This window comes from Tigriopus californicus, chromosome 2, assembly GCF_007210705.1.
Source record: "Tigriopus californicus strain San Diego chromosome 2, Tcal_SD_v2.1, whole genome shotgun sequence".
In the NCBI taxonomy this organism is placed as follows: domain Eukaryota; kingdom Metazoa; phylum Arthropoda; class Copepoda; order Harpacticoida; family Harpacticidae; genus Tigriopus; species Tigriopus californicus.
This window is the reverse complement of record NC_081441.1, coordinates 6,073,124-6,093,541: the sequence shown is the minus strand read 5'-3', so window position 1 is coordinate 6,093,541 and position 20,418 is coordinate 6,073,124. Positions and strand designations below refer to the sequence as shown.

The following is a 20,418-nucleotide window of genomic DNA, read 5'->3' as shown; positions in this document are numbered from 1 at the left end:
AACATTGACTCTTTATAAATTGCCACATTTTCACTCATTAACATACACAAATAACTTTACAAAGCCTTAAAAAGCTGGTTTTCGGCTCATTTTCGTTAATTTTACCCTTCCTATTTTTGCAAAAGTTTTTTCGAAACCGTAGGAAACTTCTTGGACTAATATCATGAGTTGTATTTTAGTTTATCATGCCTTCACTGTTTTGAAAAGTATGCCAATGACCTACCATAAAATGGTGATGACTCATCAATAAGCTGCTACTTCAAGCAACTAATCTGCATTGAAAAAGGTAAATCGATTAAAAAGATTCAATTCATGGAAAATTTCCATATTCATTTCATCTCTCGTCCCTCAGGAAATGCAGGGGATTCATCGCAATTGAAGATGATGTGAGCTAATTAATCAAATAGGTCAGAAGATAGTAAAACTGTTCGAACTATGGACAAAACTTCTCTGTACCTTGTGAACGTTTCACAATTTTCGAGTTAGCGTCTATAAAATGCATTTGCGACAAATTTTGGACAGTTTGGTTCAATTTCAAATGGTTCTAAAAACAATATCAGAAATATCCTCAAAGTTAAACCGTGCTCTCAAGCCATTTTAACAGGTATTTTTGCACAAAATTTACAGAATACACATAATTTTCCCCACACATTTTGGCACTTAGGTTGCCACTTTCAAGTGGAAATCAACATAATTGTCTGAAAGGCGTCCTACATCAGTGACAAGAAGACATTTCCCACACCTTGATATTTGTCAGGAGGAATGTATATGTGTGCCGTCTGATATGATATATTTCACCTTTTTGTCATAACTCATAACAAATTATTATGTTTTGCACAATCTTCGCTGTTTATCGTTTCAATATCAAAATTTGTCGTATTTTGATCGAAAATGTTAAGTGTACTTAAACAATATAATTTCAAGATATAGATGCTATTTACCATTTTTAGATTACACATCGTGAAATAAGCAAAAGGATGAAAAGCCGTGGATCTCAGTTCCAGGCCTCAAACCACTCGTTAAACAGGTTTTGCTAGTCCCTCTCAGTTTCACCTGAAGCCAGATAAAGACAACAAACAAACAAGGCTAAAAGTAGACAGACACACTTTGGGAAGATCTGAAAAAGAGAGTTTCTCGTAAATGGGTAAATGTGTTGAAATTACTTACAAAATCCTCCTCCTAACTACGCTTTGAACCACCATTAATTCATCATTTCTCTACAACGATTGATTGCATTTTGATAAAATAAATAAACGATTTTTTTTCTTCTTTTTTTCGCGCTATAAATTTATTTGGTTAAAAGAACCACCATCAAGATGCAGTATTCGGATATAGTAACCTTTTTGAGGGGGAATGTATTGGATATTTTTCTACAAACGTGTGTATTTCTGTTCAAACAATCATTTTTTTTCTCGAGTTGGGGTCGACCATTACTCAAAAGCCGACATGCTCTAGAGTAAGACCGGACAAAAAGGTCGGTCTGGCTAAGTTCAAGTTCAAAGATGAACATTGGCCGTTGATTATAGGAAGGTTAGGGGAGCTTGATCTCATTTCAATACTAAAAAAGGAATCGTCCATAGACGTAGCCTTGGACAAAATGATTCTAGTTTTTGAGGACGTCTGTTCCACTCTAGCAATCTCTGAATGTGTTGGCAAGGCGGGGCAGAGTCTAAAATTCCGAAGTATAGGACGCAATTGTTTAAAAGGACTTGCAAATTAGCAAAAAGGCTCCACAGCACTTTGAATTCGGTAGTTGAGGCTAGCCTTTAAAGAAAGTTGGATTTAATCCAAGGTAGAATTAAGGCCTCCACTGAGACCGATCAGTTGAACAAGGAAAGTAGAGTTGTTCAAGTGGTGAGGTCGAATCCAAAGGCGTTTTCTCTTATGCAAACTCTAAAAGAAAAATGAAACACTCTGTTGGGCCTTTTGAGGTCGATGGGGAAGCCATAGACAATGTAGAGGTTATGGCCAACATGCTTGGAGATCAGTTCTCTAGTGTGCTTTCAACTCCAAAGAGTTTGAGAGCAACACCAGCCCATTGCTCTATTGATGAGTTTGTTGAGATTGGCAAGGCTTGTCAAGTTGAGCGTTTAGATGATCGTGTAGTCACAGATCAAGATGCTTTAGAGCCCATCAGCGACCTGAAACCCTCGAGCTCTCCTTGCCCTGATGGTGTGACATCTCAGTTTCTGATGAGATGCTCACTGGTTCTCGCTCCTATTTTCTTGTACTTGATGCGTTGCATCTTGGACCAGGGCAAGTTCCTCTCTTCTCTGAAGCTAGTTCATATCGTTCCAATTTTCAAAGGGGGAGATAGGTCACTCCCCAGTAACTATAGCCCGATTTCTCTCACTTCGAATATTGCCAAGGTGTTCGAGAAGATCATGAAGTTCAAAATTGTTGAATTTCTTGATATCCATGAGGTCCTTCCTCCTAGCCAGCATGGTTTCCGAGCACATTTTAGCATATGTTGTAACAGCGATTTTTGCTTTTTTGAAAATTCAACCCCGAGGAAACAGATTTGTTGATTTCGGTTTTAAAACGTTTCAAAAATGATGATTTTTGACAGTATTCAATTAATTGTTTTAACCACTTTCCAAATTTTTAGCCCGTTTTGAAGTACTTAACCGAGTATAAATATCATTAGTTTTACCATTTTCTGGAGTAAATATTGTTTCCGTATTTCCGATCAGAAAAATGATATATTTCCTGGTCTCAACTAATGGTTATTGAATACTTGGAACCATTACAAAATTTAGTCCGATGGAATTTGAAAGAGAAGAAATGCACAGCAAATACAATGCAAATATAATTAGATTTGACACCACAAACACCTGATGTTAAAGCCAAATAAAATTTTCAGCCCTGATCTTCCGTCTTCCTTCAGGAAACATAATATGAAAATAGCCAAAACTAGCAATTTCTGTAAAGATTGCTCAAAGAACATAGAGTATCCTAGGTCATTCTGGAGGGTGAAAAGGAAGAATGAATAATGAGAAATTTTGGAGTTTTTAAGTCCATTCAATTGCACCATTTCAAAATGTAATGGGATCACGGTTTCTTTTTCGAGAAAATAACAAATTGTTGTAATTTCGTAAACTGGTAATATGTGACCGGGGTTACTAATTATTTCTCTTCCGGACATTATATGACCCAGGTCACTAATTATGAATAAGATTGTGATAGAAATAGCAATCAGCACAAACGCATTATAATTCAATGAATGGGAATCGGCTTAATCAGCCCTTTATTTGGTAGAGGCTGACTCACAAAGCGCCTTCTGCAGTGCAGAACGTAAACCATATTTCGTGCAGCGTAAGAAGACTATTGGTAGAGAAGGAGCAAAAAATTAAAAAGGCCAAAAAATGTGTGAAAAAATGCAACTAAAATCAACAAAGAAGACATAGTGTAATCTACCGGTAAAAGTAATACCAACATAAAGGTGACTTTTTAAAAGCCAAGTTTTGTCTCAGTTATGGACAAAATTGACCTGAATATATTTTTATATTTTTTTTGCAGACTTCCTTACCGCTACTGGAATTGGAATTCCCAACAATTCAAGACGAGAAACTTATTTTGCTCAACTTTTATTTTCACATATTATTTGATCGACAAACGAATTAGAGTTGGTTAGTCATTGAACATAGGGTTGATCAGGAATCTTAATCAAAAACCTGTCCAAGTCTTACTTAAATAATGTTGCTAGATCAGCACCCACATACTCCCTACAAATATTTGAGGGCAGCAAATTGAACAATGAAGGAGCCCGAGAAAGAAGAAAAGTGGACTTCATTGTTCGAAGCAGCCTGGATTCTTGAGGGCATGGAAGTGCTCTCACCCTAAATCCAGGGTTGGGACAAAACAAAGAAGGAAAAGCCATTGCATTAAGTTGACTTGTCCTTGAAAAGGTACATTTTAAGGACACGTCCCAAAGGTTAAAGTCCCTTTGAACTTTTTTTTTGTTTTTTCACGGGCTTTCCTAACCGCTACAGGGAATGTAATCCCAAGTACTATTAAAGTTAAAGGTTATAATTCGTCTATTTATTACCTTCAATCTTTATATGATATTTCGTTTACCGACGAATTTGAGTTGGCAGACCGAGCCAGTCTTTGAAAATCTAGGGTTGATCCGGAAAGATATCTAAAAATTTGTCCAAGTCTGACTTGAAAGATGCAACCGGATCAACAAGGCCTACGTATTCCATACCAATATTAGAGGGGAAGATAATTAAACAATGAAGGAGCCCGAGAAAGAAGAGAAGTGGACTTCATTGTTCGAACTAGTCTGGATTCTTGAGGGCTTGGAGGTGCTCTCACCCTAAATCCTTGGTTGGGACAAAGCCCATGAATGCTTTTGGAAATGCTTTTGGATTTTTTCATCAGATACCTTTCGTATCATACCGTACTATAATTACCGTAATTGGTATGAGATCAAAGAATTATTCCTCCTCCTTTTTTCTTTTTTTCTAACAATAGATCTGCACCATTGACACACATGAAACTTGTGTTTTTCATAGTTTTTTTCTTGACAGTTACTTGGTAGGTAAGTACTTTTGGTCGAGTGACCCCCCAAAGCCAAACCATTGCCCTGTTTACTTATTTTGAAAGTAAGGTTGGAAAAAGGGATTCATTTCACCTCACCAAGACATCATTGCTTTCACATATTTCTCGAGCATTGTGTGTTGCTCATTAAAATGATGGGTTGAACTACTTTTAGCTCTCAGAATTTAATGAAATTTTTTTACGGTTATTTTAGCTGATGCTTGGGAATGATTTCCCAGTAAATCAAGTTATGCTTTACAGAAAAATTGATCTACTAACAAATTAGTACCTGCCGCTCTGAGGCACCCCTGTTCACAATTGTTCACAATTCAGCTCTTTACAAATTTATTTCTGTAGCAACCTTTGATAGAAAAAAGTCATATGACCCATTATTTTACCAAGGAAGAGCTAATTTTTACCAAAAACCCGTTTTTGGGCCAAAGTTGCAAAAAATTGCAAAATAGCAGCAAAAAGGACCAAATAAAGAGGGAAAGTGCAAATGTGTAAAAGAGTAGTGGGCTTTAATAACAAACATTATTTTTACACAATATTTACACCCTAGTCATTACCTAAGTCAACAACTGATAATGAAAGTTCCGGATACTGAATTGAGCCTGGAATATAAAATGCTAATTTGAACGTCACCAAATTCTTTTCTTCTATCCAGAAACCGGAAAGCTTTGCCGTTAACCGCATTTTATGTTTTCTTGACATTTCTGATTTGGTCACGTTTCCAAAAGAAATGTTTCATTTTGACTCCATTAGGGCTGCCATAATTTCCAGTCTGATACATCCTTCTTGAACGACTTGACGTGTCTTGGATAGGATTAAGCCACCCTGACAAAATGTTTGTCGAAATATATCGGAAGATCCTAGTTGTTTTATGAAAGAAAGAAGTCAATTTTTCATTAACAAGTGTATTCCCTTTACCCAGAAAAGGAAGTGGTTGCCCTGCATCTTCCTTACGACTCATTTTGCCTTGTGGTCGATTTTCTGACCGTGTTATTGAGTGGCTTCAACTTTAACGCATGGTTGGATGGTTTTGAGACGAAAAGTATGTTTTTTCTCTCTCCCCCAAGAAGTTTGATGATTGAATTATCAATTCCCAAATTAAAAACCCGGCTATCAACGGATACTTGGTCAAAAAGGCAAATTTTTGTTGGGCTCCCTCCCTGTTCTCTTGGAGAGGAGAAAAAAGAGTGAGACAGTGAGTGAGCTGTGAGCTAGCCAATAGCCAATAGCTAACAAGCAATAAATAGCTAACAGTTAACGGCTAATGGCCAAAAGCTATAGCACTATAGCACTACAGCACTAGAGTGGGCAGGCAATCCGATAGGAAGCGAGTTGAAGACGGACGGAGAAGCTATCATTACAAGGTCATCATCATGGCCCGAAGTTTTCAACTTGGCACGATCACGGTCAGGCTAATGTCGAGCTGACTGACTGGCTGACTGACTGACTGACTTATGAACTACCGAGTGATTGATTGACTGACTTCGTGTTTGGCCGCACCACACTGCCTGTCCCCTTGAGAGTCGAGCTCTTGCTCCGGCCTCAAATCATCAAAGCTTGGCCACTTCTTAGTAGCCAAACTTCTCTCTCCTCTATCTCCATGTTGAAGATTCTCTTGTTGTACGTAGTAGTGCTCTCGTTTTACGGACGTGGGTCCAATCAATGAATGCATCCACTACCGACCGATCTAGTTTGATTTGTCTGACCGTCTGTCTATGTGCCCGCCCCGGATCGTACCATTCTAGAACGGGTGAGACTCGTGTGTGACGGCGGATTCTCAGCGATATCTATAGTGGATCGTCGTAGTCCAGAGTACTGACTGGCATTGGCTGGGATTGGCTGGGATCCGTCCTATCAAGCACGTTACTCGCGTCCTCTGGGTTTGCTCCAGGTTTCCTTTGCCCATTGGGTGGTTGGGAGTGGGGATGGGGCGCTGGAATCACTCTGTTTGATGCGCAATTGGTGCTCGTCAAGCCTAGATCCATCCCCAGGTCCGCGGATTGGGCCATGAACCAGGACGGAGAACATCGCCGCGAGAGCCATTTGATGGACGAGTGTCGCACTAAATTGGGAGTCTTAACTTGCTTGGAGGCGCCTGCCTCTCGAAGCAGTACCATAGGCAGTCCCTTGGGCAGTCCCATTGGGCCTAGGGGTGTGACAGGCATGGCAGGCACACCAGGTGGTCTGGGGACTGGCAGTGGGAGCGGCAGTGGATCTGCCACCGGGGTGGGGGGCCCAACGGGCGCCAGTGTTGGGGCCGCTGGTGGAGGGAGCGGCTATCCCATCCACCGATCCGACATACCTGAATATTCAAGTCCTTGTTCCCCGGGGCCTGAGCGTTGGGGGGAATTCCGTAACACTCATCGGACTCGACCCACGTTAAGTATGAGTTCGGTGGCGGGAACCGGTCTTGGAAGCAGTCCTGTCGTGTGTGGTTCGTACACCCCAGCCACCTCAACTCCAACGTTTTCGTCTTCGTCTATTCGTTCTTCCGTCAGTAGCCTTTCCAAGCCGAATGCCATCAAGTTCTCGACGACCATCGGACAACGGCGACCCCCTTCGTCTCTCACATTCATAAGCACCCCATCCCCTGGTGAAAAGAATCTATTTTCATCGGGTCACTTGCCAGAAGCTTCCGTGATAGAACAGGAGAGAAAACTGAAAGAGATCATGAGTCAGACAGGCATCCTTTGCGTCAAACATCAGCGAGTCCCAACCAAACTCGATGACCTGGAGTTAGTTGGTGATCTGGGCAATGGCACCTGCGGGCATGTTGTGAAAATGCGCCATAAACCTTCGGGCCAAATCCTCGCTGTCAAACAAATGCGCAGAACTGGCAACAGCGATGAAAATAAGCGCATCATCATGGATTTAGATGTGGTTCTGAAATCAAATGATTGCGAACAAATAGTGCTATGTTTGGGCTGTTTCATTACGGATTCAGAGGTTTGGATTTGCATGGAGCTCATGTCGACCTGCTTTGACAAACTCATCAAACAGTTCCGTCAACCTATTCCAGAACCCATTTGTGGGAAAGTGGCAGTTTCTACTCTGAAAGCTTTGAATTATTTGAAAGAAACGCACCGAGTTATCCACCGTGATGTAAAACCATCTAATATTCTACTTGATTCCAATGGTCGAATCAAGTTGTGTGATTTTGGGATCTCCGGACGTTTGGTAGACTCCAAAGCCAAAACCCGGAGCGCGGGTTGCGCTGCATATATGGCTCCTGAGAGGATCAATCCTCCTAATCCTAGTAAACCAGATTATGATATTCGGGCAGACGTGTGGAGCCTTGGTATTACGCTCGTCGAATTGGCGACAGGACATTTTCCCTACCGTGATTGCAAAACTGATTTTGAGTTATTAACAAAAGTCCTCGAAGACGATCCTCCCCTCCTACCTCGAAATCAAGATTTTTCCCCCGAGTTCTGTTCCTTCGTGCGAGATTGTCTAATGAAAAACTACAGAGATCGGCCAAAGTACAAAAAGCTTCTCCAACATCCTTTCATTTTGAAGTATGAGGTAGAATCTGTGGATGTTGGATCGTGGTATCGAAGAAACGAACATGAATTCAAAAGTCAAGCAACTTATGATGCGCAACCAAACCGAAGTTTTTCGAAAAATGCTAGTCGTAGTGTCAGCGGATTGGAGACGCCAAATGAAAGAAGTGTGTTCAAGCCTCAACCCAGCCCCCGGGTGGTTCGCTCTTGGAGGCCCTCGGCTGTCACACCATCGGCTTCGGACCGTAATGCAGATGGTGTTTTCAAATCTCATCCCAAGGGACAAGATCCTCAATCATTTTCTCAACCGGGACTTTATGAAAAAGTGACGAGGCCGCAGGCAAGCCTGACTTCTCGGGGACCTTCGATGGGGGGTGGTTTCAGTCACATGAACTCTCAGTTGAGTGGTTCAATAAACTATGAAAGGCCAAGCCAATCTTACCGAGAGTTTGCTGCCAGCACCAATATTGGACCCAGCCAAGGTCCTCAAGACTCGAGCGGGATGGGGATTGGCTCGGCCAGTCGCAAGTATTTGAGAAACATTCAAAACTCGGCCGATTCGAAGCTCGAATTTACATACCCCAGCTCTGGTGCTGCCACAAGGTCAGAGAGGTCTCCCAATTCATCCCATTTATTTCACGAGTACCGCACTGGAATTCAAAATGTCGTATCCTCCGAGCAACCCGTCGAACGGAAACAAACTAGAGGACCAGTTCCCGAACAAAGGCGTCCAACTACTACCTCACAAGTGCTAGAAAGTAATTATCAACCTGAACGACAGGGGAGGAGTTATTTTCCGAATTGGAGATCTTTTAGTGGTTGGAATTGGCAGTCGCCAATAACACTCAGGCGGCAGCGTACCTCGAGTTCAGATCGATCATCTGGATCCAATTTTGATACCAGTAAACGATTGTTGCCGGCTTACCGAAGTTGGAATGAAAAAGATGAATATTCCAATAATCTGCGTAGATGATGTAAAACTTGTTTAATGAAATGAAAACATAATTGACTACAGTCGGTCACGTCTTGGAATCGCTGTTTCAAGTTCCATAACAAGTTCTAATGTTAGAGGAGCAAAAACCTTTGGTGGTTTATCTGTTGATACATCCAAACAAATAAAACCTCGCAAAAAAACTTGCCGCAGCCGGGTCGCTATCCCTTTCACCCTTATTTCAAGCTTCTCTTTCAAGGTTTATCTCCGTTACAAAATTAAAGCTCAAACATAATGCGATGTTATTCTCAAAAGTAATAACTAGATACGGGGAAATATGCAATACTTTTTCCCAAAATATATACATAAAATATGCAAGATTTTTTAAAGAAGGATCGAAATGGCAAAACTCTGCATTTTATTTTGCAGCTTTTCAGAGTTCAGAGTTTGATTTTCGATATTTCCATCAGATCTTATTGACATCAATTGTTAAGCATAGCTCCCTTCAAAAGTTACTCCACACTAAGAAATGGTTTAGAGGGGTTTCAGGTTTTAAATTATTTTCCTTCAGTCAGCGGCAAAAAGAGTGTCACGGGCCGTTTGAGCAGTCTTCGATGACTGGCACTAGCAGAAAGAGCTATTGAAAATCCAAGTTAAAACAATGATGTCTTTACTTTTACAACTGAGGGTCACACTTCAATGATGAAGCCAGGCCCTAGAGGATGCTCTTTACGCACCCAATCTCAGCAAGGGGCATCCCTGCCTTGAGATCAAATCTCGAGGTTCCATAAGGGCCCTATTGACGCCAAAAAAGAAGAGCTTGTCACCACAATTTCTGGGAGATCACTTGAACTTTTGGGACATAAGTGATTAAATTTCAGTTTCGGGTCATTTGTCTTTGAAAGAAATTGTTCATCTGTCATGGCATCGTTATAAAATGCCACATTATTACTTACACATGCACCGAGATTTTTCCTAGCCCTGAAAAAGCTGTTTATGGACTATTTTTCCTGCTATTAACTCTTTGACCTTTGCAATTCTGTTCTTGAAACGTTAAAACGTGTTTTAAATATGGTAAATTGTTTTTTTGTACCTCTTCAGTATTGAAAAGTACCCCGATGATCTCCCAAGAAATAATATGTACTGATAACAGCATGGTTTATTTAAAGTACTCTATCACCCAAAAGATTCAAAATATGCAACGAAAAAGCTAAATGAGATAATAAAAGAAATATGCAGATAAGCCAATTATTGCATTAAATACTTTTGAATCAAATTAATCAAAACTTCTTTTAGATTGATGTTTGATTTTGGCAATACTTTACGAAACGTAACTCAGGAAGAACTACTTCGTTATTGACAACAGATGGCATTGGCATGCGTCCAGAGGTGGGTAGGATTTTATTCACCTCTTGGCCTTGTTTGAGGGAAGTAGCCTCAGAGAATTGGGCCCTTGCAACCGAAAGGTTAGGTGCGTCAAAAGTCCGGTGTCTAGGTCTAAGATATGAGCTAACTTCTTATTATACTGCCTTTTTAACTGTGTTTCACTTTTGGTACATCCTCTATCCTTCCTCCTGGTTATCGCAGCAAGTCACGTAGCAGCTTTCCCAGAGTTTCCTTTTTTTAAACAAAGTTCATAGAATCAAAGTTATAAATCGATGAATGCCGTTAACATAGAGTAAATATAGATATTTTAGAGTTAAGCACGAAAAACACAAAGAAGTACAGAGTCTCCGTCAGTGATGCCAGGTACCTGAATTCGGAGCATGCCCGAATTACTACGTCATGCCAGAACATGCCAGAGGGCCCACTTGCCAAAAACATTAGCGACGAATAAGCACCAATTCCCATGGAGAATGGTAACCATAAAACTTGGCAGTATTTTCTTAGGTAAAAAAGTGGGAAGTTGTTTCATTTATTTTAAATAGTAGGGTGCACAAAATGTTAACAAATATACGAAGTGAAATTTTTCAATGTTGATTGAGAAAACTTCTTGCAAGATTCTTGGCCAATTTTGAGATTATTCAAAGTACCTACAACTGATTTTGGATTCATTTTCCACATCAACACATCAGTAAAATTATAGTAATGACATGTTTTACGGGATACTTTAGTGCTGTAACCAAAAGCTTTTGGGCGTACTGTAGTTATGAATCTTATAATCTAGAAAATGGAGAAAGTGTTTTATTTTGATAACATAAAAATCTGCGAAATGAGTCTCCAGAACGGATGATGTACACAGGGCTATTCCAGCATGCAAATGCATTTTTCAATTTTTACCAAATTTTGCATGTTCTGGCTCATTTGTATTTTTTGGGTTTTCGCAGTTTTGACCCATTTTCCACCTTTCCCTTGAAAAAATTAAAATCTTAAACAAATTATGATACAATATCTCCACTAATTTACCCCTTTCTGGACTTTTGCTTTTGATTGGTTTAAAGGAATAATGAGGATATGAGAGAGCTCTCGTATTGGGATAGGTTAGAAAGGTTGTGATTGTACAGTATTCAGAGAAGGTACGAAAAGTATCTGATACTGTAGGTTTTCAAAAGCATGCATGTGCTTTGTTCCAACCCAGGATTTAGGGTCAATTGTAGTGACCGTGGAGGCTTAATGTGCGTTTTGAGAGCACCTTTAAGCCCTCGAGAATCTAGGCTAGTTCGAACAATGAAATCCACTTCTCTTCTTTCTCGGGCTCCTTCATTAACGTCCTGCATCTTTGATCATCATGCAAGATCGCAAACTCCTCCAGCTTTTCGAACGACTGAGATGTCGATTCCGTAATGAGAATATACCCATCGGGACTAGCCTCCCACTCTAAGATGCTAGGTAGGAGGAGAGGGAGGGAGGAAGCTAAATGGGTTAAGGAAGGGGGTGGGATGGGATTAGGTTTAGGAATAGGGTCAGCTCTAAAACTACGAATTTGAGCTATCCTATTTCTCGCCTTTCTTTACGCCCCTTCTACGTGGACGGAGGTACACCGTACATTAGTGCACGTCTTAAGTCTTATGAACTGACCGCACATTTACGGGTGAAAAAAGGACAATCTACCTTTGAACATCCCTTCTTGCTATTGCACTTCTCAAGGCCGAACTTGAGAAGTTTTGACACCATTTAGGGTGGTCAAACTGACAGCCTTTTCCTTCATCAGGACAAGGCTGCTTCCGGTAAACAGGACAGACAGAGGAGGTACTATTTCAACCTCTACATTGGTCAAATCAGTCGACTTCTCAACTACTGGATGAGCCTGTTGTTCAAGCAGCACCCTGGTTTCATTGACCCTAGCAGCTAAAGCCTCTAAAATAAAGGGCTTATTGACGACGGAAGGATCCTTCCCTACTAAGACCAAGTCCAAACATTGTCCAACCTCTTTGTTGACTTTTCCACAAATAGCTTCCATCATAAATGCATAGGAACTATCAAAGAGCAGCAAAATCAAGAGACCAAGAAAAAGGAGAAAATTAAAAGGCTTTGCAATCTTGTCCTGAGATGCAGGACAACGAAGCAAGATAGGAATAAACTACCTCACCTCAAACTAAGCACACAAATCTAAGATGGAGATAGTAAACAAGAAGTAAGGGACAGAGAAAAGCAAGAAATCAAGAACAAATGTAAACTAGGAAAACAACACAAACACACAGAAATAAACTCAACAAACTGATCTAACGCAAAATGAAATCAATACACTAATGAACAATAAATTGTAATTGCCAAGAACCAATACAATTAAACTAAAAAACTACACATAACGATTTGGAACTAGAGATACTACACTTCAAATCAGAGAGAAACTGCTAAAGCTAAACATAAATAAAGTTTTAAAGGTATTAGGTTTTAAAGTAATTACGTCTTACCAAGGAGCCGTGAAAAACCAAACCTAATTGAGTGAATGGATGGCAATTCCTATTCATTTACCCACACACAAACACCACGAAAACTACAAACACTACACGTGCACAGCAGGCCTTCAAATATTCGTACGGCGTATGTAGGCGTTTAGCCAGATCAGCTAAATCTAATTCGTTGGTTGATCTAATAATATATATAAATAAAAGTTAAGTAAAATGAATAAATTTCTCGTCTTAAACTGCTGGGATTCCAATCCTAGCAGCGGTAAGGAAGTTCGCAACAAAATGACCTTTTTTCTCACCGGCTTGATTATTTCGTGCACAACCTCTCCGAATCGCATTTCTACAGCTTTCAAAATCAAATTGTTTCTGTATATGGCTAAAAGATCAAATAGAAGATGTTTTTTAATTGTTACCTGACTCCAATTTTTACTCTATAATAGGTTTGCTTACGATTCTTTTAAAAAAAGCAGACAAAGCAAGAAATGTCTACATTTTTTTCAGCTTTTGTCCTTTGTGTTGCTTGCATTTATTCTAACAGTCCTGGTTATACAGTCGATATTATAGCAATAATAGCCATTCAACTTCAAGAGCTGTTTGGAATTTGAGTTTTATTAGGTTTTATCGCTTGTTTTAGACACATTCATTGACATTGTCAAGCATGAAGAGTCATTTTAATCGAAAATCGTCTTGTTCTACTGGCTTTTGGACCCAACATCCCAATTCTGCCTTGACAAATGCTTGTAATAATTGGCGCTTAGCATTCTGATATTGTATTGCCAAGTTCTTTGCCGATCTGTAATGTTCCACCGACTCATTAAGATTTGACGACTGACTGGCCTTGTGATGTTCCTTCCACACTGACTGCCATCTTTTGAATAAAGACATTTTGCTCAATCGAGATGGAAGTGCAGACTCCTAAAAATGAAAGAGACACTATCGATGTTTTAGAGACGTTCGCCATAAGGTACTCGTAGGTCTCATTCATATTGTAGTTACTTGTACAGTCCCCTTCATGGCGTCAACAATTTCAGGCTCTTTTGAGCCAATGGTCCAGTTCATGGAATAATTTGGCGCCCTTCCAGCTTGCCTACTCTCAGTGGAAGAGAGCAGATTCATTTTCGGATTATGTAATCGATACGGTGGAGGTAAACCAACCAATTGTTTTTGAATTCTTCCGACCAATGCTCTGTGTAAATGCTGTGGATGAAACAGCGACCCCAAAACCACGGAATGAAAATAAATGGGTCCTGTAAATATCGATATCAGCGCTCCTTGTACACCCAACACGTTCCAACGCGCAATTTTGTCTGAAAGAATACAATATATGCACAAATTTGGGTAGCCATCAAATAAAGTACCACAAAATTAGAACCACATTGTGGTTTACGGGATTACTAGGCTGTCAAAAGGAACTCTAGAACTTGAAGAGAGCACATTAATGCAAGTTTTTCCAAAAATAATGAGCTGAAAAGTTTTGTCTAATTAACATGTTTCTTTTGGGAGAGAAGCGTTGTCAAAAAAGGAACCAACTTTTTTATCTTTCATATTTCTTGGCTTACAAATCTGTGGATCATTTCATTTGCTGCTGTTATTGCACAACCATGTGGAATTGGCAAGGATAAGCAAGAACGAATTAAATTAAATGTTTTCACTATCAAATCAAAACAATTCTTTATCAATCCTCCATAATTCTGTAATGTCCACCAGCTTTGGCACTTTTGGCAAGTTTAACATTCATGTCCACCAGGTTTGGCACTTTTGGCAAGTTTAACTTTCAGTAATCCTTCATGTTCGATCTCAACAATTTTATGTGTTCAATGCATTTGATGAGGGTTTTTGTTTCATTGATGAAAGTCTAAATAATCAGCCATTCATTGTTGTCATAAACATTGTTAGACCCCCTAAGAAACATCTACCGTGCTTAAGAATACACCTGCGAAGCTTAGTTGGCTACATCAAGTTTAGATTATTGAAGACATCGACATAAACACTTATTGAACAATGAAGTAAATTGATAGAGTTATTTTGTTGGGAGCTATGTTTTGGAATCATAATGCTTTCAAAAAACACAAATAAGATTGTTTAACCATCAACAAACACTTGGCAAATCCTGTAGATTTGCACCTAGTCATGATACAAGTTACACCTTTGACGATTGTTAACTGCAGGATAAGAAAAAAGCCACAACAGCCGTTAAAAAGATAACGACCGAATTCCTAAGTACGATGAAATTGAGCTTCAGGGCCAGATGTGTCTTGAACTTGATGTCCTCCTTTGACTTAAAGTCATCAAACAAGAAGGGGTTTGGGCCGCCATAAAACCTAAATACTAAATTGATTGAAAAAAGACAAAGGTTTTCAATTTATTTAATGGATGAAATGTACGTGTATGATGATTCTGGAGTGAAATAATTCATGAAAAAAGAAGACCTCTTCATCCGGTGAGGCCACTATGGAAATAATTCAATCTGGCGAGGAAACGACGGAAATATATGGGATTGGATGTTTCTTTTACAAGATACCTGGCCCAGATCTTGATATACTCGGCGTGGAGACCCTCATGTACCTGCTTAGCGTACAATGACATATTCCTGCCACCTCTAGACTTAACAAATGGAATCAAGTGATCCAGAATGAGATGCACTTTGGTTGTCAAGGTCATGCCACTCTCCTTCCAAGCCATTCAAAATTTGCGAACGCACTCATTAAGGGTAGGAATGTACACAAAATTATTGCAGTTGAGCTTGTGGAATGACTAACACCTGTGGGTCAACTCCACCCACAAGTTTATGACATGGCGCAGCCGGTTGACCGAATGTTGCCCTCTGTCGCTCTCCTCGTCGGAGAGGATCAAGTGTGTTGCTCTCCTGGTTGGAGAGGATCAAGTGTGTTGCTCTCCTGGTTGGAGAGGATCAAGTGTGTTGATCTCCTCGTTGGAGAGGATTAAGTGTGGTGCTCTCCTGGTTGGAGAGGATTGAGGTGTGTCATTCTCCCCATGTGGGATTGAGCGTGATTGGAAGAGGGCCATGCAGCTGGCAAGAGCCTTGGGGCGACATCGTGACCCCGCTGGAGGGGCGATCTTGTGACCCCGATGGAGGGGCGACATCGTGACCCTGATGGTGGGGAGACTTCGTGACCCCGATGGTAGGGCGACTTCGTGAACCCGATGGTGGGGCGACTTTGTGACCCCAATGGTGGGGCGACTTCGTGACCTGACGTGTTCCCTGGATGGCCCGTGAATCTTCGGATGATCCCCTCCCCCTTGCCGTTAAGGGAGAAGTTATGGATTGAGCATTGTCCATGCTCATGCTCATTCAATGTCTATGTATTCTTGTCATGTATGTAAACCCCACTAGTCACAAATACAATCAGTTATCAAGTCCATCCAACTCCTTATGGGTCAGCTCCACCCACAAGTTTATGTCAATCACCTTGAGAAATCCACGTCCTTCGTCAATGGAGAGCCTCAAAAAGACGTCCTCGCATTCAGAACCACGTTCGTCGAGGATGGATTTGAAAAATCACAGTGAATCATGGCAGAAGACAATCATTGGAAATTGAGTTCCATCCAATGGAGATGGCTCTTACACAACGTTAAACCACATGGCGAATGCCCTGTTGGCCAAGGTTAGTGCCTCCTTGAAGTCGGACTCCACGGGAACTGAACCTTGGATCTCGCAAACAAACTTTTACCCATTACTACTGACACCCGCCACAATTTTGGCTAGCTTCAAAGCTTTGAGAGGGACAATATTTTCACTTTTCTTCACAATGTCTTTGTACGCACAATCCAGAGGCAAATAACTTGCGGGTGGCCAAGGTCAAGGGAAGATTTTGACCCTTCTTTTCAGTTAATGATTCTGTTGCCAATAACTCCAAAGTACATTGAGGAATGATGTTTCTGACATTTTCCAAAGTGCTAACAGGTGTGCATGGATGGTGACAGCCTTGATAGATCATGGCAAAACACTGCAAACAAAACACACCTCGCTCTGGAGGATGATGATGGGATTGGCCATTACTCAACATAGTTACTTTGCTTCGTGGCCTCCCGCGTCTTTTCTTCCGCTTTTTCAACGATCCAATGCCCATACTTTGGTTAGTTGAGCAAATGAATCAATTGCATTTCGTATTGCCTGGAGAAGGTCGTAACCTAGCAATGGCGGAATACTCTTCCGCAGATAACTCCGGTAGAACACGGGCGAAGTCCAGTTTTCCATAGGCTAGGAGCTTCTGCAAGCAGTTGCCGCAAAGATCATTGGGCAAGCCGTAATCGTCCACGGAATAGTCTTGCACGAGGTAATTCCCTACCGACCCTCAAACTTTGCATTGGTGAAAAGGAGTGAGCTTTTGTCTAGGCATACTAAACAAAGCCCTGCCCGAGCTCTCTTGTGTCCTTCCATGATTCATTCAGCATTTTGAAATACAGTTTGATCTAAAACTAGTTAGGCACGGACACACACACGCTTTCAACAGTTTGGCAGGAGCACGATTGGGCAGGAGTCAAGTCACTTTTAAGGTTTCCAAGTAATGAAGATATGGCTATGGTACACAACTCACTCCTATAAACAAATTATTTCCAAATAACAAATGTAGAGAGTACCTTTTTAGCAGTTCCATGTTTTCAAACCTGAACTTAATACACCTAATCTGATCTTACGACTAGACCTAGGAAAGAACCTAGGTTTTTACATTTTTCACTAAATTTTCCGGGTTTTTATTTTTTCATGGCTGACTTTGCAACCTTTTTTGGCAAATTTTTCTACCTTGCAGTTATCTGTCTTGCTAATTTTTCCTACCCTTTTCCGAAGCCGACTTATGACACATAAATTCATTTAGTAAAAAAACAAAACTGTGTATGAAGGTTTATGATAACGATATAAAAAATCAATTCATAATGCTTCCACTTGATTTGTGGCTGATGCTAGAAACTAACAAATTCTATCCAATAAATCACTGTCTAATGCATATTGAATCATTCAATAATTTTGATAACACTTGCTCTCCCCAAACAAAGGTCGGTAAAATTGGATACCCTGAGAATTTTCATTTCCTTAATTTGGAAAAAACTTGCATAAATGAACTATTACCTAATGTGCTCTCTTCAGGTTATCGAGTTTCTTTTGACAGTCTAGTAATCCCGCAAACCAGAATGTCGTTATAATTTTGTGGTACTTAAATTAATGGCTACCCAAATGTGTGCCAGGGAGACATTTCACTCCATATCATTATTGAAAATCTCACCCGAGCAAGACATAGTCAAGAGCCTTGCACCTTGAAGTACTCCATCCCATGTTTGTATGCTTTTTGAAGTTTGAACAGGGATGGTGCCTTCTCCTGATTCTATTTTGGATCGTAACTGACCACGAGCTTTGCGATTGGGGTGTTTGTCAAAACTTTGATGGTCTTCTTTCTCATGTGGCGAAAATATCCGTGCATCTCCACACGGCGCGGTGTTAATGAATAAATGAAAACGTACATTTCTCTGAAAAGAATGAATAGTCATTTATCATACATACTTACCTACAAAAAATATCGGCAAACATGTTGGTGAATGAAAGAGGTCTTTGGAGACAAAAATTGGAAAATTAAAGCACGTACAATGACTTTATTATCTAATGAAAAGAATAAGTTGCCTGAAAGGAGTCAAGAAAACTACAATTCAAAAACATGTTTTTTGGGGGCGGAATCCTTCTCATATCATATACCAAGAAGTTTAAGATGAGGATGTTAAATGTATTTCTAGTCGCAGGAACACAAGATCTACAGTAAAATGGACTATCCAAAGTTCAATGATATGAATTGCACTTAATTTTCCAGTTGTACAACATTGCAAATGGTGACCGGAAAGAATTTATGTGTCAGGTTGTATGTACTAAGCCAGAAAGCAAAAAGAAAACCGAAGCAAGCATCATGGAAACAAAACCTCTGAAACGTTCTAGCGTAGGGTTGCTCCTCGGTAAACTGGAGAGAAAAGCATCGAACTAAAAATAATTCAGAATTCGTCAACAAAGGAGCTTTTTAAAGAGGAGATTTTTCCAAGAAAAGGGGAAATTTTCCAAAAACAGAGAAGGCTAGGCAAATCTCACCCATTTCCATAAAAGAAAATTGGCTTTGACCAAGGGTCTTAGATGAGGAGCTAGTATTGGCTGATTTCAATTTGAAAAATTGGCAATTTGGTTCAAGAATTTCTTCGTAGGGGACTTCAATTTTCTGGCTAGCGTTGTAGAGTTGAAAGATGGTCCTGATGGGTATATTTCCATTTCGAAATCGACATCCCAGTCGTTCGAAAAGGTGGAGAAGTTTGCAATCTTGCTTAATCTCTCCCAGCATATTGGTGTGGCCAACTGATCTGATCCAGTACGACCAGTTCTTGAGATAGGGTCGACCATTACTCAAAAGCCGACATGCTCTAGAGTAAGACCGGACAAAAAGGTCGGTCTGGCTAAGTTCAAGTTCAAAGATGAACATTGGCCGTTGATTATAGGAAGGTTAGGGGAGCTTGATCTCATTTCAATACTTAAAAAGGAATCGTCCATAGACGTAGCCTTGGACAAAATGATTCTAGTTTTTGAGGACGTCTGTTCCACTCTAGCAATCTCTGAATGTGTTGGCAAGGCGGGGCAGAGTCTAAAATTCCGAAGTATAGGACGCAATTGTTTAAAAGGACTTGCAAATTAGCAAAAAGGCTCCACAGCACTTTGAATTCGGTAGTTGTGGCTAGCCTGGAAAGAAAGTTGGATTTAATCCAAGGTAGAATAAAAGCCTCCACTGAGACCGATCAGTTGAACAAGGAAAGTAGAGTTGTTCAAGAGGTGAGGTCGAATCCAAAGGCGTTTTCTCTTATGCAAACTCTAAGAGAAAAATGAAACACTCTGTTGGGCCTTTTGAGGTCGATGGGGAAGCCATTGACAATGTAGTGACTATGGCCAACATACTTGGAGATCAGTTCTCTAGTGTGTTTTCAACTCCACTGAGTTTAGGAGCAACAGTCCATTGCTCTATTGATGAGTTTGTTGGGACTGGCAAGGCTTGTCAAGTTGAGCGCTTAGATGATCTTGGGGTCACAGATCAAGATGCTTTAGAGCCCATCAGCGACCTGAAACCCTCGAGCTCTCCTTGCCCTGATGGTGCGACATCTCAGTTTCTGATGAGATGCTCACTGGTTCTTGCTCCTATTTTCTTGTACTTGATGCGTTGCATCTTGGATCTGGGCAAGTTCCCCTCTTCTCTGAAGCTAGTTCATATTGTTCCAATTTTCAAAGGGGGAGATAGGTCACTCCCCAGTAACTATAGCCCGATTTCTCTCACTTCGAATATTGCGAAGGTGTTTGAGAAGATCATGACGTTCAGACTTGTTTAATTTCTTGATATCCATGAAGTCCTTCCTCCTAGACAGCATGGATTCAGAGCACATTTTAGCACAGTTACCCAACTGATTGAACATATAGAGCAGGTTATTGAGGGACTGGAGAGCCATGAATCAGTCCATGTAGTTTACCTCGACTTTGCCAAGGCCTTTGACAAGGTAGATCATGGCCTTTTAGTTAACAGGCTCCATGAGATTAGGATCCAAGGCA

General features: G+C 40.5%; 2 protein-coding genes across 5 annotated transcripts in view; one reads left to right on the top strand and one right to left on the bottom strand.

The window, feature by feature from the left end:
* The first annotated feature begins 5,635 nt into the window (after positions 1–5,635).
* On the top strand, positions 5,636–9,074 carry LOC131893126 (uncharacterized). The gene has a single exon (XM_059243073.1). The coding sequence runs from the start codon at positions 6,562–6,564 to the stop codon at positions 9,028–9,030; it is 2,469 nt and encodes an 822-aa protein (XP_059099056.1). The 5' UTR covers positions 5,636–6,561; the 3' UTR covers positions 9,031–9,074.
* Positions 9,075–13,430: 4,356 nt separating this feature from the next.
* The window catches only part of LOC131893130 (double-stranded RNA-specific editase 1-like), a 46,237-nt gene continuing 39,249 nt past the window's right edge, over positions 13,431–20,418 (bottom strand). For 2 of the 4 annotated variants that reach the window (XM_059243076.1, XM_059243079.1), the window contains 3 exons: positions 18,083–18,323; positions 13,836–14,146; positions 13,431–13,754 (listed from right to left, as the gene is read on the bottom strand). In XM_059243076.1, the coding sequence (XP_059099059.1) occupies positions 13,506–13,754; positions 13,836–14,146; positions 18,083–18,323 (801 nt within the window). In that variant the 3' untranslated portion in view covers positions 13,431–13,505. Of the gene's footprint in view, positions 13,755–13,835; positions 14,147–18,082; positions 18,324–20,418 lie in introns of those variants that run through there. The other 2 variants (XM_059243078.1, XM_059243080.1) reach the window with 2 other exon arrangements.